Source organism: Myxine glutinosa, chromosome 11 (assembly GCF_964187855.1).
Source record: "Myxine glutinosa chromosome 11, kmMyxGlut1.1, whole genome shotgun sequence".
NCBI classification, from domain to species: Eukaryota; Metazoa; Chordata; class Myxini; order Myxiniformes; family Myxinidae; genus Myxine; species Myxine glutinosa.
The window spans coordinates 50,892,142-50,907,595 of NC_136271.1; the positions used below are offsets into that span (position 1 = coordinate 50,892,142).

The 15,454-nt window shown below is 36.8% G+C and overlaps 1 protein-coding gene and 1 long non-coding RNA gene across 2 annotated transcripts in view; one reads left to right on the forward strand and one right to left on the reverse strand.

The window, feature by feature from the left end:
• Positions 1-15,454, forward strand: part of LOC137417719 (uncharacterized) — a 56,231-nt gene that overhangs the window by 25,611 nt on the left and 15,166 nt on the right. The gene's annotated exons all lie outside the window — the stretch shown is intronic.
• Positions 13,404-15,454, reverse strand: part of RTF1 (RTF1 homolog, Paf1/RNA polymerase II complex component) — a gene marked incomplete at its 5' end in the record, with an annotated part of 68,781 nt that continues 66,730 nt past the window's right edge. The window contains 1 exon segment of the mRNA XM_078786663.1: positions 13,404-14,659. Within this exon segment, the coding sequence (XP_078642789.1) occupies positions 14,553-14,659 (107 nt within the window).

Genomic DNA, 15,454 nt, shown 5'->3' on the forward strand with positions numbered 1-15,454 from the left:
CGTATTAAGGAGAAATTATCTGGAGGCTACTGTAATTACAAAGTTAACCAACTATAGTTTTAACTCTCATATTAAGGAGTAATTATCTGGAGGCTACTGTAATTACAAAGTTAACCAACTATAGTTTTAACTCTCGTATTAAGGAGTAATTATCTGGAGGCTACTGTAATTACAAAGTTAACCAACAATAGTTTTAACTCTCGTATTAAGGAGTAATTATCTGGAGGCCACTGTAATTACAAAGTTAACCAACTATAGTTTTAACTCTTGTATTAAGGAGTAATTATCTGGAGGCTACTGTAATTACAAAGTTAACCAACTATAGTTTTAACTCTCGTACTAAGGAGTAATTATCTGGAGGCTACTGGAATTACAAAGTTAACCAACAATAGTTTTAACTCTCGTATTAAGGAGTAATTATCTGGAGGCTACTGTAATTACAAAGTTAACCAACTATAGTTTTTACTCTAGTATTAAGGAGTAATTATCTGGAGGCCACTGTAATTACAAAGTTAACCAACTATAGTTTTAACTCTCGTATTAAGGAGTAATTATCTGGAGGCTACTGTAATTACAAAGTTAACCAACTATAGTTTTTACTCTAGTATTAAGGAGTAATTATCTGGAGATGACTGTAATTATAACTGTAACCAACGATGGTTACCTTTATAGTTATCTGGAGGCTACTGTTGGTAAGGAGTAATTATAAAGGTAACCAACTTCGTAAGGAGTAATTATAAAGGTAACCAACTATTACTCCTTAATACGAGAGGTTGTTAACCAACAATAGTTTGTACTCTCGTATTAAGGAGCAATTAGCTGGAGACTACTGTAATTATAAAGTTAACCAACTATAGTTTTAACTCTCGTATTAAAGAGTAATTATCTGGAGACTACTGTAATTATAAAGGTAACCAACTATAGTTTTTACTCTCGTATGAAGGAGCATTTAGCTGGAGACCACTGTAATTATAACGGTAACCAACAATAGTTTTAACTCTCGTATTAAAGAGTAATTATCTGGAGACTACTGTAATTATAAAGGTAACCAACTATAGTTTTAACTCTCGTATTAAAGAGTAATTATCTGGAGACTACTGTAATTATAAAGGTAACCAACTATAGTTTTAACTCTCGTATTAAAGAGTAATTAGCTGGAGACCACTGTAATTATAAAGGTAACCAACTCTAGTTTTAACTCTCGTATTAAGGAGTAATTATCTGGAGACTACTGTAATTATAAAGGTAACCAACAAGAGTTTTTACTCTCGTGTTAAGGAGTAATTATCTGGAGGCTACTGTAATTATAAAGGTCACCAACTATAGTTTTAACTCTAGTATTAAGGAGTAATTATCTGGAGACTACTGTAATTATAAAGGTAACCAACAATAGTTTGTACTCTCGTATTAAGGAGCAATTAGCTGGAGACTACTGTAATTATAAAGGTAACCAACAATAGTTTGTACTCTCGTATTAACGAGCAATTAGCTGGAGACTTCTGTAATTATAAAGTTAACCAACTATAGTTTTAACTCTCGTATTAAAGAGTAATTATCTGGAGACTACTGTAATTATAAAGGTAACCAACTATAGTTTTTACTCGTATTAAGGAGCATTTAGCTGGAGACCACTGTAATTATAACGGTAACCAACAATAGTTTTAACTCTCGTATTAAAGAGTAATTATCTGGATACTACTGTAATTATAAAGGTAACCAACTATAGTTTTAACTCTCGTATTAAAGAGTAATTATCTGGAGGCTACTGTAATTTTAAAGGGAACCAACTATAGTTTTAACTCTCGTATTAAAGAGTAATTATCTGGAGACTACGGTAATTATAACGGTAACCAACTATAGTTTTAACTCTCGTATTAAAGAGTAATTATCTGGAGGCTACTGTAATTATAACGGTAACCAACTATAGTTTTAACTCTGGTATTAAGGAGTAATTATCTGGAGGCTCCTGTAATTATAAAGGTAACCAACTATAGTTTTAACTCTCGTATTAAGGAGCAATTATCTGGAGGCTCCTGTAATTATAAAGGGAACCAACTATAGTTTTAACTCTAGTATTAAGGAGTAATTATCTGGAGACGAATGTAATTATAAAGGTAACCAACAATAGTTTTTACTCTTGTGTTAAGGAGTAATTATCTGGAGACTACTGTAATTATAAAGGTAACCAACTATAGTTTATACTCTCATATTGAGGAGCAATTAGCTGGAGACTACTGTAATTATAAAGGTAACCAACAATAGTTTTAACTCTAGTATTAAGGAGTAATTATCTGGAGACAACTGTAATTATAAAGGTAACCAACTATAGTTTTAACTCTCGTATTAAGAAGTAATTATCTGGAGGCTACTGTAATTATAAAGGTAACCAACAATAGTTTTTACTCTCATATTAAGGAGTAATTATCTGGAGACTACTGTAATTATAAAGGTAACCAACAATAGTTTTTACTCTCGTATTAAGGAGTAATTATCTGGAGACTACTGTAATTATAAAGGTAACCAACAATAGTTTTTACTCTCGTGTTAAGGAGTAATTATCTGGAGGCTACTGTAATTATAAAGGTAACCAACTATAGTTTTAACTCTCGTATTAACGAGCAATTAGCTGGAGACTTCTGTAATTATAAAGTTAACCAACTATAGTTTTAACTCTCGTATTAAAGAGTAATTATCTGGAGGCTACTGTAATTATAAAGTTAACCATCTATAGTTTTTACTCTCGTATTAAGGAGTAATTATCTGGAGACTACTGTAATTATAAAGGTAACCAACAATAGTTTTTACTCTCATATTAAGGAGTAATTATCTGGAGACTACTGTAATTATAAAGGTAACCAACAATAGTTTTTACTCTCGTGTTAAGGAGTAATTATCTGGAGGCTACTGTAATTATAAAGGTAACCAACTATAGTTTTAACTCTAGTATTAAGGAGTAATTATCTGGAGACTACTGTAATTATAAAGGTAACCAACTATAGTTTTAACTCTGGTATTAAGGAGTAATTATCTGGAGGCTCCTGTAATTATAAAGGTAACCAACGATAGTTTGCACTCTCGTATTAAGGAGCAATTAGCTGGAGACTACTGTAATTATAAAGGTAACCAACTATAGTTTTAACTCTCGCATTAAAGAGTAATTATCTGGAGACTACTGTAATTGTAACGGTAACCAACTATAGTTTTAACTCTAGTATTAAAGTAATTATCTGGAGGCTACTGTAATTATAACGGTAACCAACTATAGTTTTAACTCTAGTATTAGAGTAATTATCTGGAGACTACTGTAATTATAACGGTAACCAACTATAGTTTTAACTCTGGTATTAAGGAGTAATTATCTGGAGGCTACTGTAATTATAAAGGTAACCAACTATAGTTTTAACTCTCGTATTAAAGAGTAATTATCTGGAGGCGACTGTAATTTTAAAGGTAACCAACTATAGTTTTAACTCTCGTATTAAAGAGTATTTATCTGGAGGGTACTGTAATTTTAAAGGTAACCAACTATAGTTTTAACTCTAGTATTAAAGAGTAATTATCTGGAGGCTACTGTAATTATAACGGTAACCAACTATAGTTTAAACTCTAGTATTAAAGAGTAATTATCTGGAGACTACTGTAATTATAACGGTAATCAACTATAGTTTTAACTCTAGTATTAAAGAGTAATTATCTGGAGGCGACTGTAATTATAAAGTTGACCAACTATCTATCTATAATTCCAGTAATCTCTGTGTGTATGTTTGTATGTATGTATGTATGTATGTATGTTTGTCTGTGACCGCTGTTTCTCGACAACTACCGGTCCGATATACTTGAAACTTGCCAGGTATATTGCTGGGGACCCGAGGATGTGCCTTTTCAAGGTTTCATATTAATCGGAGAAGTAGTTACCGAGCTATGTCCAAAAAACGATTCAACCAATCAGAGAGCAGCGAGCTATCACGTGTGCCGAACGTGGCGAACAGACTCTGCCTCGGACGGCACATTTGAGAGCGTATTCATTTATTTCACGTTGGCAAACTATGTTGGCGTTCAACTATGTTTTAAAACTAATTAAAACTAATTTGCGATTCATCGTAACTGCGATATGCGACCTTCCGGACAGTGAAGACTGCACTTCCGGCAGCCAATCACAGAACGCGTTGTTGCGTAGGCGTGGCCGATGTGAGAGCGAGCCGAGCCGAGCGCGTGCGCCATTACGGTTCGTAATTCGATTTCTTCCGGAGAAAATAATAATTTCTCGATTTCTTATGCGCATTATTTCTCCCAATTCAGTCAGAGCGAAGGGCGGAAGCGAAGAGCGTTGTTTTTTTTGTTTACGGGCGTACGGGCGTACGGGCGGGGTAGAGCGTACGGGTAGCGTTTTTTTTTTTTTTTGGCAAGGAACGGGCACCCACGTACGGGCATGCCCTAGTAGTTTTAACTCTCGTATTAATAGTGGGGCGGCTTAGCCCAAATATTCAAAAGAATTGTGCATTTTGTGAAACAAGCACCAAATTTGGCACAAATGTACATTAATATGTTGCGAACATTTTCAGATATTGGGCCACTTGAAATTCCGTAATTTTTTTTTTCAAATTTTTTCAAATTTCGTAATTTCAAATTTTTCGGGTGACACCGTCACAATTTCGGTCTTCGAGGCCGGCCGATAAGCAAAGTGTGACCGGAAGGGACGAAGTTCTCCTGACCACGTGGCCCTCGATCTGGGAAGCGAGAGGCGTTCCATTAGTGGACGCGCCCCTCACGCCCGACTTTTGGGCGGCCCCGGCAGGCCGTTTGTTTTGACGTTCCGTGACAGGCCCCGCACCCCCACCTCCGGGCCAACTGGAAGCTTGTGCTGAGTACATCATACCTGAACAACTCAGTGAGGCAGAACACAGCAGTGCACACCAGGGTGACCCCTTCAGTGCATAAACCAATTAACTTGTCCACTGCAGGGCATATAGAAATGAAGTTATTTTCTGCATATAATAATAATATAAGTTCAGTTCTATATAACAATTTCTGTTATCACCACTACCACGACAACTACCACTACTACAAGCTTTGTCTGGAATTTTGTGGACTAACAGACAAACAGACATACAGACAAGCTGGGATCAAAACATTACCTCCTTCCACCATTGAGTGTAGAGGTAAACATCATGGAAATTATATCATGCCCTAGATTTAATTCATGCTTACCCGTGTATTTGCTTCACTGGTTCACAAGGTCTTTTGCATCTATCTATAATTCCAGTAATCTCTGTGTGTTTGTTTGTACGTTTGTACGTTTGTTTGTCTGTGACCGCTGTTTCTCGACAACCACGGGTCCGATATACTTTAAACTTGCCAGGTATATTGCTGGGGACCCGAGGATGTGCCTTTTCAAGGTTTCATATTAATCGGACAATTACTAACCGAGCTATGTCCAAAAAACGATTCAACCAATCAGAGAGCAGCGAGCTATCGCGTGTGCCGAACGTGGCGGACACACTCTGCCTCGGATGGCACATTTGAGAGCGTATTCATTTATTTCACGTTTGCAAACTATGTTGGCGCTATGTTGGCGTTAAACTATGTTTTAAAACTAATAAAAACCCCGGGGGGATTGTCACTGTACTCGCAAGCCGTTCGCCGTTCGCTTTGGCGTTGCGAATGGACCAAAACATTTCATGCACCAAACCATTTCATGTAAAGCGTTCGCCGTTCGCTTTGGCGTTGCGAATGGACCAAAACATTTCATGAACCAAACCATTTCATGTAAATAGAGGGGGGGATATAATTTTAGATATAGATATAGTACGGGCATGCCCTAGTACATGTAATTCAGACTCTCGTCTTCATTGCTGACCACACAATGTTCGCAACATATTAATGTACATTTGTGCCAAATTTGGTGCTTGTATCACAAAATGCACAATTCTTTTGAATATTTGGGCTAAGCCGCCCCACTATATCGGCCGGCCTCGAAGACCGAAATTGTGACGGTGTCACCCGAAAAATTTGAAATTACGAAATTTGAAAAAAATTAAAAAAAAAAATTACGGAATTTCAAGTGGCCCAATATCTGAAAATGTTCGCAACATATTAATGTACATTTGTGCCAAATTTGGTGCTTGTATCACAAAATGCACAACAGGTTTGCTATGCTGCTACACTATAAGGAGAAATTAGCTGGAGACAACTGTAATTATAAAGGTAACCAACTATAGTTTTAACTCTGGTATTAAGGAGTAATGATCTGGAGACTACTGTAATTATAAAGGTAACCAACTATAGTTTGTACCATCATATTGAGGAGCAATTAGCTGGAGACTACTGTAATTATAAAGGTAACCAACAATAGTTGTAACTCTAGTATTAAGGAGTAATTATCTGGAGACGACTGTAATTATAAAGGTAACCAACAATAGTTTTTACTCTCGTATTAAGGAGTAATTATCTGGAGACTACTGTAATTATAAAGGTAACCAACAATAGTTTTTACTCTCGTATTAAGGAGTAATTATCTGGAGACTACTGTAATTATAAAGGTAACCAACTATAGTTTTAACTCTCGTATTAAGGAGTAATTATCTGGACTACTGTAATTATAAAGGTAACCAACAATAGTTTTTACTCTCATGTTAAGGAGTAATTATCTGGAGGCTACTGTAATTATAAAGGTAACCAACTATAGTTTTAACTCTAGTATTAAGGAGTAATTATCTGGAGACTACTGTAATTATAAAGGTAACCAACAATAGTTTTTACTCTCGTGTTAAGGAGTAATTATCTGGAGGCTACTGTAATTATAAAGGTAACCAACTATAGTTTTAACTCTCGTATTAAGGAGTAATTATCTGGAGACTACTGTAATTTCCAAGGTAACCAACAATAGTTTTTACTCTTGTGTTAAGGAGTAATTATCTGGAGGCTACTGTAATTATAAAGGTAACCAACTATAGTTTTAACTCTCGTGTTAAGGAGTAATTATCTGGAGACAACTGTAATTATAAAGGTAACCAACAATAGTTTTTACTCTTGTGTTAAGGAGTAATTATCTGGAGACAACTGTAATTATAAAGGTAACCAACTATAGTTTTAACTCTCGTGTTAAGGAGTAATTATCTGCAGACAACTGTAATTATAAAGGTAACCAACTATAGTTTTAACTCTGGTATTAAGGAGTAATTATCTGGAGACTACTGTAATTATAAAGGTAACCAACTATAGTTTGTACTCTCATATTGAGGAGCAAGTAGCTGGAGACTACTGTAATTATAAAGGTGACCAACTATAGTTTTAACTCTCGTGTTAAGGAGTAATTATCTGGAGACAACTGTAATTATAAAAGTAACCAACAATAGTTTTTACTCTCGTATTAAGGAGTAATTATCTGGAGACTACAATTATAAAGGTAACCAACTCTAGTTTTAACTCTCGTATTAAGGAGTAATTATCTGGAGACTACTGTAATTATAAAGGTAACCAACAAGAGTTTTTACTCTCGTGTTAAGGAGTAATTATCTGGAGACTACTGTAATTATAAAGGTAACCAACAATAGTTTGTCCTCTCGTATTAAGGAGCAATTAGCTGGAGACTACTGTAATTATAAAGGTAACCAACAATAGTTTGTACTCTCGTATTAACGAGCAATTAGCTGGAGACTTCTGTAATTATAAAGTTAACCAACTATAGTTTTAACTCTCGTATTAAAGAGTAATTATCTGGAGACTACTGTAATTATAAAGGTAACCAACTATAGTTTTTACTCGTATTAAGGAGCATTTAGCTGGAGACCACTGTAATTATAACGGTAACCAACAATAGTTTTAACTCTCGTATTAAAGAGTAATTATCTGGATACTACTGTAATTATAAAGGTAACCAACTATAGTTTTAACTCTCGTATTAAAGAGTAATTATCTGGAGGCTACTGTAATTTTAAAGGGAACCAACTATAGTTTTAACTCTCGTATTAAAGAGTAATTATCTGGAGACTACGGTAATTATAACGGTAACCAACTATAGTTTTAACTCTCGTATTAAAGAGTAATTATCTGGAGGCTACTGTAATTATAACGGTAACCAACTATAGTTTTAACTCTGGTATTAAGGAGTAATTATCTGGAGGCTCCTGTAATTATAAAGGGAACCAACTATAGTTTTAACTCGAGTATTAAGGAGTAATTATCTGGAGACGAATGTAATTATAAAGGTAACCAACAATAGTTTTTACTCTTGTGTTAAGGAGTAATTATCTGGAGACTACTGTAATTATAAAGGTAACCAACTATAGTTTATACTCTCATATTGAGGAGCAATTAGCTGGAGACTACTGTAATTATAAAGGTAACCAACAATAGTTTTAACTCTAGTATTAAGGAGTAATTATCTGGAGACAACTGTAATTATAAAGGTAACCAACTATAGTTTTAACTCTCGTATTAAGAAGTAATTATCTGGAGGCTACTGTAATTATAAAGGTAACCAACAATAGTTTTTACTCTCATATTAAGGAGTAATTATCTGGAGACTACTGTAATTATAAAGGTAACCAACAATAGTTTTTACTCTCGTATTAAGGAGTAATTATCTGGAGACTACTGTAATTATAAAGGTAACCAACAATAGTTTTTACTCTCGTGTTAAGGAGTAATTATCTGGAGGCTACTGTAATTATAAAGGTAACCAACTATAGTTTTAACTCTCGTATTAACGAGCAATTAGCTGGAGACTTCTGTAATTATAAAGTTAACCAACTATAGTTTTAACTCTCGTATTAAAGAGTAATTATCTGGAGGCTACTGTAATTATAAAGTTAACCATCTATAGTTTTTACTCTCGTATTAAGGAGTAATTATCTGGAGACTACTGTAATTATAAAGGTAACCAACAATAGTTTTTACTCTCGTATTAAGGAGTAATTATCTGGAGACTACTGTAATTATAAAGGTAACCAACAATAGTTTTTACTCTCGTGTTAAGGAGTAATTATCTGGAGGCTACTGTAATTATAAAGGTAACCAACTATAGTTTTAACTCTAGTATTAAGGAGTAATTATCTGGAGACTACTGTAATTATAAAGGTAACCAACTATAGTTTTAACTCTGGTATTAAGGAGTAATTATCTGGAGGCTCCTGTAATTATAAAGGTAACCAACGATAGTTTGCACTCTCGTATTAAGGAGCAATTAGCTGGAGACTACTGTAATTATAAAGGTAACCAACTATAGTTTTAACTCTCGTATTAAAGAGTAATTATCTGGAGACTACTGTAATTGTAACGGTAACCAACTATAGTTTTAACTCTAGTATTAAAGTAATTATCTGGAGGCTACTGTAATTATAACGGTAACCAACTATAGTTTTAACTCTAGTATTAGAGTAATTATCTGGAGACTACTGTAATTATAACGGTAACCAACTATAGTTTTAACTCTCGTATTAAAGAGTAATTATCTGGAGGCTACTGTAATTATAACGGTAACCAACTATAGTTTTAACTCTGGTATTAAGGAGTAATTATCTGGAGGCTCCTGTAATTATAAAGGTAACCAACTATAGTTTTAACTCTAGTATTAAGGAGTAATTATCTGGAGGCTACTGTAATTATAAAGGTAACCAACTATAGTTTTAACTCGAGTATTAAGGAGTAATTATCTGGATCTTTTCGTGATAATTATGCCATCATAGGTCAAGAAGTATGAGCGCAATCTTGTTTGAATTCATTTCACCATTTTCTCAAGATTGGTGCGACACAAAATGTTCACCGTGGTATGCTTATACTCGTGTATAATTTTTTATTGATAATTATGACGTCATTGGTCACATGGTACGAGCGCCATCTTGGAAGAAAAAACACAAAAAACGTTGGGCCTCTCTATCTCCAAAACCGCTTGCTTAATGGAAAAAATTGAAACGTGGCTCGCTCATTGTGAAGAACTCCCATGGGAAATACCGTAAGTGTTGTTAACGATGACTTCATGATTAGACAAGTTCAACACATAGTCCGATCAGTTTGAAATTTATTGAGCGTGATCTACGCACCAATTGTATTGGAGAATGTACATTTATGTCATTGCGGACGTGGTGTGGCAGCCATATTGGATCAAAGAAAGAAAAAAAACCCTTTAAAAAACAATAGTTGCCTCACATCAAGTTGACTGCGGGGGGGGGTATGTATTCTATGAATATCATCCAGTTAGATCTGTAATCACTTCAGTTACCGGCAAACCTTACTGCAGTACATACATCACAATAGTAATTCTACAGTAATTCAAAAGTTAATGTAAACTGCCAAGAAGTATATGAGAGTACATGCAACTACAGTTCTAACTGTCGGCCCCTAACATTTTTTCCTGGACGGATCCTATTGTTTCGTGCACTTGGGTGTGACCCTCTTGCTGATATTTTCTTTGTTAACAAATGTAAATAATCACAACATCCATGTATCTATCCTTTACAAATCGTCTATCACAAACAAAAGCAGAGTTTCCACTTGGTGTGTTGAATCGTGTAACTACAAACAAAAGTTGCTTCCTCAAAGTAAGACGTGCATTGATTTCTGCATATTGCTAGCCAGCTACCACTTTGGACAAAAACGCCAACAAGAAGGCAAACGTGCCACATGCCACAGATTCAAGTTGTACGCAACCTTCAGAGTCCCAGGTATCATCTTTTCTGGCCCTGTAGGCTGATTCGCCCTCGGCACCATCATGCATCTCCACATCTGGTGCCTCTCCTCCAATAATACTTCTGACACTGCCGGCTCTGGCCAATGACTACAAGTACTACAAGGACACTGAGAGCCTGATAACTTCAGGTGACCTGAAGTACAATTTATTGACAGAGCCATTCACCCCCACTCGCGACTACAACTTCCCAAAGATGAAAATGTTCAATATTGTCAGGTTCACGATGTTTTTTCGTTCAAAATTTTTGGAGATTAGCAAAACTATACATTTTTGGAATATTCAGAGCATGAAGAATCCAAAAATTAATGTTGGCATTTGCGTAGACACCTTTGCGAAAATGACACTCAGGACAGTGATGAAGATCTGTAAACGCATATTCCTGAACGGTATAGACCTAGTAGATCCTGTGTGTAAGACTTATAGTTCAATCTGATACTAACAAGGCTGCTTTCTTGCTTTATAAACCTATACCTAGAACTTCAAAGGACTTGCAATATCATGTATTATGTAATAGTTATATCACAAATATAAAGACAATGGTTTTCAATTACCTTTGTTTGTTGCTTTTCTATCATCCTGAGCACTGTTTTGAGGCCTTTATTGGATTCCTTGACCCAGAAAACATAGGATTAGCATATTTAATTAAGTCTCTAGGTTGACTAGAAGCCGAGATCGCGCAAAATATGTATTTTATGGCGGCCATTTTGAAAATCCAAAAATGGTGGCCATGCAGGTGTCTGTGCAAATGCCAACATTGATTTTCGGATTCTCCATGCTCTGATGATTCCAAAAATGTACAGGTTTGCTAATCTCCCAAAATTTTGAACGAAATTATATTTATTAACATAGTGAACCTGACTAATAAGAACATTTCAAGCAAACTGGTTATGTCAGTATAATGGTGCACACTTGTATATTCACCGTCATTGTGGCCTGTGCAAGTACTGCGTCCTCTTTGCCAAGAATCGCGATGAGCTCAGCACACTCGTCAACAGTCCATTCGCACGACTACGCAAATCATCGGAGAAGCTGGGGCAGCACTACGGATCAGTAGGGTGAGACGCAGTCACGCAAAGACGCAATTGCGGACACTCTTCAATTTAAGGCAACGATGGAGAACAAAAAACAACCTGTCAACAGACAGTTAAACAAGGCAGCGGTAGTTCATGTGCAGCGCATAGAGACAAGTTCATGTCCATTCTCAAGACGGTCATCTTCTGTGCACTCCAGAATATCCCTCTCTGTAGCCACCAGGATGACACAAAGTACTTGAAAGTTGAACATTGCAACCAAGGAAACTTCCAAGCGCTACTCCAATTTCGGGTGGATGTAGGGGACAAAGTGTTGGAGCAACACTTTAAAACATCGAGCAAGAACTGCACATACAGATCAAAGATGACTCAAAATTAACTGATCGAGTTGTGCAGGGACCACGTTAGAGCTAATCTGTTGGCAGAGATTTGTGAGGCCGTGTTTTTCACCATATCAGCTGACAACGTCGCTGATACAGCAAGGAAGGAGCAAATGCCTGCCTATTGTCATCAGATTTGTAGACAGAAACGATGACATTCGAGAAGAATGGCGTTCGTGGCTTGTGATGAGGGGGCAGATGGAAAAGCACTCTCAAGCACCATATTACAGATTGTCCAAGAGGCCTGGGGACTCAACATGGAGAACTGCATAGGTCAGGCTTATGTTGGTGCTGGTGCAATGACAGGTAAAACGAAAGGGGTGTCCAGCCGAATCCTCAACTTGTATCCCAAGGCCGCATACAGTCACTGTGCCTCACACACCCTGAGTCTATGCATGGTGAAGAGCCTCAACATTCGGATCATGCAAAACATGATGGACTTGGTGGATGGTGTTGTGAGATTCTTTAATAACTCTCCAAAGCGACAGGGTGCACTGGAGAAAATGATAGACGAGCAGTCGCCTCACTCAAATACCAACCCGAACCGCGTGAAGATGAAGGAGATGTGTCGGACACGGTGGTAGAATGTCATGATGCATTTCAGGTATTTTGTATGCTGTTTGGAGACAATGTGCACAACTAGAACCGAGACACCCTGAAAGACACAAGATCCTACCACTTGGGGCCGACACAATTCCAATTCATCGTCGTGTTGGTAACAACCCATCAAATTATGGCTTTCAGCAAGGCTTTGTCAGTCGGTTTCCAGGGTAGAGGTGTTGACATGGTCAAGGCATCAAGGCAGATTGACTCTGTCACCAAAAGTCTTCAGGACGTCAGAACCTACAATGAAAAGTGGTTCACAGAGGCGAGCAAATTGGCCGAAGATGTGGGAGTGATGCCGACCATGGCCAGTAATGCCGGACAGATGCAGTAACGTATCAACACCCCAGCACAGACTGCAGAAGAATACCTCAAATGCATGGGCTTAGCCATCCAATCTTGCAGCATTCTTAGTCTATCCATGGCCTATTTAGTCCTATTATATATATGGCCTTCCTTGTACTATCATATGGCCTTTACCATCTTATCATGCAGCATTTTCAATATCTTCGGGCAATGTTTTTTCAATATCATATAACTTGGCTTGGCCTTTTCTCTCACAGCCACCTGTTCCCAACCTTTGTCGACCATCCTCAAATTTTGAGATAAAAAAAGAACAATGTAATTATCCCAGCATAGTGTTCATCTCTATTTCCAGTTTTCTTTCGAAACCATCATGGTCATGAAGATAAGCAGAGACAGTTTCATGGCAGAAAGTTCTTTATGTGAAAAAATAGCACTTCAAAGTCCAGCTTGCACGGCACACGTGGTGTAACAAAAACAAGAAGAAAAAAAAAAGACTTGTGTTTCAATGCAAGAGGTGTAGAAAACCTGAAAATTTATGAAAACGAGGATCTTGATAAAATATTATTCCATGATTCTTTTAATGCTCCAAATGGTACACGAATCAGTGCAGTCATAGTCCAAGTGATAAAGGTCGGCTACCGATGTTAGGAATGACACTTTCAGCCAATAAACCACAATTTGAAAGTTATTGGACACAAACAGTGCAGTGAAAACAAAGATACGCTCCTGGTTAAGAGATCTGTCAAGTTAAATCCTTAGAGCCATTCAGGTGTTCCACCAGTGTCAGGATTGATAAGCTACACTTACACTCTATCATTTTCATTTGTACTGCAAGATTCCAGAGCGTAGTTTTTCAGCCAAGCAACAGTTTATCGAAAACACCACGTGCTGATTTATACACAATTGTCAGGGAATAAAACCGACAATAGGATTGTAGAAAAAAATCAACTGTACAACTGGCTGGTGTTGGACGAATGTGTCCTCGGCTGGAGTGCACTCAGCACTAAATTTGCAGATGACGTGTAATCCTTGCCCGACGCCACATCGCCGCATTCACAGCAAAGGAAATAGGAAAATGGTGCTGGAGACAAAGAACTCAAAAGGATGGACATAAATTTATAGGCATTATAGTACAAGACATCTTTGAAATCTATAAGCAACAATGTAGCACGGAAGAGATGAATCATGCGATGGGTACATTTACTTGGAAAAATAGGGAAATTTACATGAGCATGAAAGACCAAACAGCAAATACTGCAGTATAAAAAGCTTACAGAGTTGACAACATATTAATAAAAAAACTGGAGTTTACTGTGTACAGTTCGCGTAACACCCCAAAAATTTTTGTTTCCCTGCAATATAAAACTGCTGTAAAATCTACAGACAGTTTTCCCTTACAGCCGTATAAATTAAAACTTAACAAAAAAAAAATTACATAGTTAGGAAAACGAATACGTAAGACAGAAGAGAGCTTGGAAGGGAGGCAGGAAGAGGTGAATGGCACTTTGTACTCTATAGTCTTTGTCATTGTAAATTGTGAAGTCCTCAGATGAGCCCACGTCTCTTCTTGTAGTCCTCCAAGTTGAGAGAACGCTTCGGTCCTCCATCCTTGACCGTAGGAACCCTAGACGCCACACCCTGAGATTTGGACTCTACAAGGGCATAAAGCACAGACAGATTTCAGGCTGCAACCTGGAGAGAAAAATCTACTACAATAATTGGGCGAATTGGTGCAATTTTGTTTTCAGCCAAATCCACATATCTATTAGTATTAGCCAAGCAAAAAAACTTGCACAGCATTCAGTCCTAACTAAAATAAGCTCAACAACCATAAAAATCATGCTTGAAATATTTTTTTACCCCAAATGGTTCTGATTGGTCTTGGAACGCAATCTATAGTAATGTGTGTGCTGTCCATTTTCACTGTACAGTACTTCATGTGGAGTTACATACATACGTAGTTCGCCTATCATCTTCATATCAGCTCCCTGCCGAAGCTCTCATATTATTCCTGTTCAAACGAAGGGTTAAAATCTTCTATTTTTTTTTTTTAGCTCAATTCGCCAATCTCAGTCTTCTGTGGGTTTCTCCACGTCAACAAACTCTTTATTAGCCATCTCTCTGTTTCGTATTCATATTTGATACAATTTGAGAAGGGACTGTTTGCTTGTGGAGTTGTGTTTGTTTCATTTATATGCACTCCTAAATTGCTGGACAGAATGAGTTTAGAACTGGTAGTTGGAATCGGAGGAGGAGTGGTGCTTGGGAGGGGGTTTAGGCAGTAAGAAAAAGGGATTTCACAGTCCAGAGGGTTTAGGATGGGGGAAGGACCCCAATTCGCTCTACGTAAATGTATCATACAGCACCACTTGGGTATTAAATAATTCTGCCAGGGACATCATGAAAGTGGGGTAATTTATACATATTTATATAATTTATATATATAT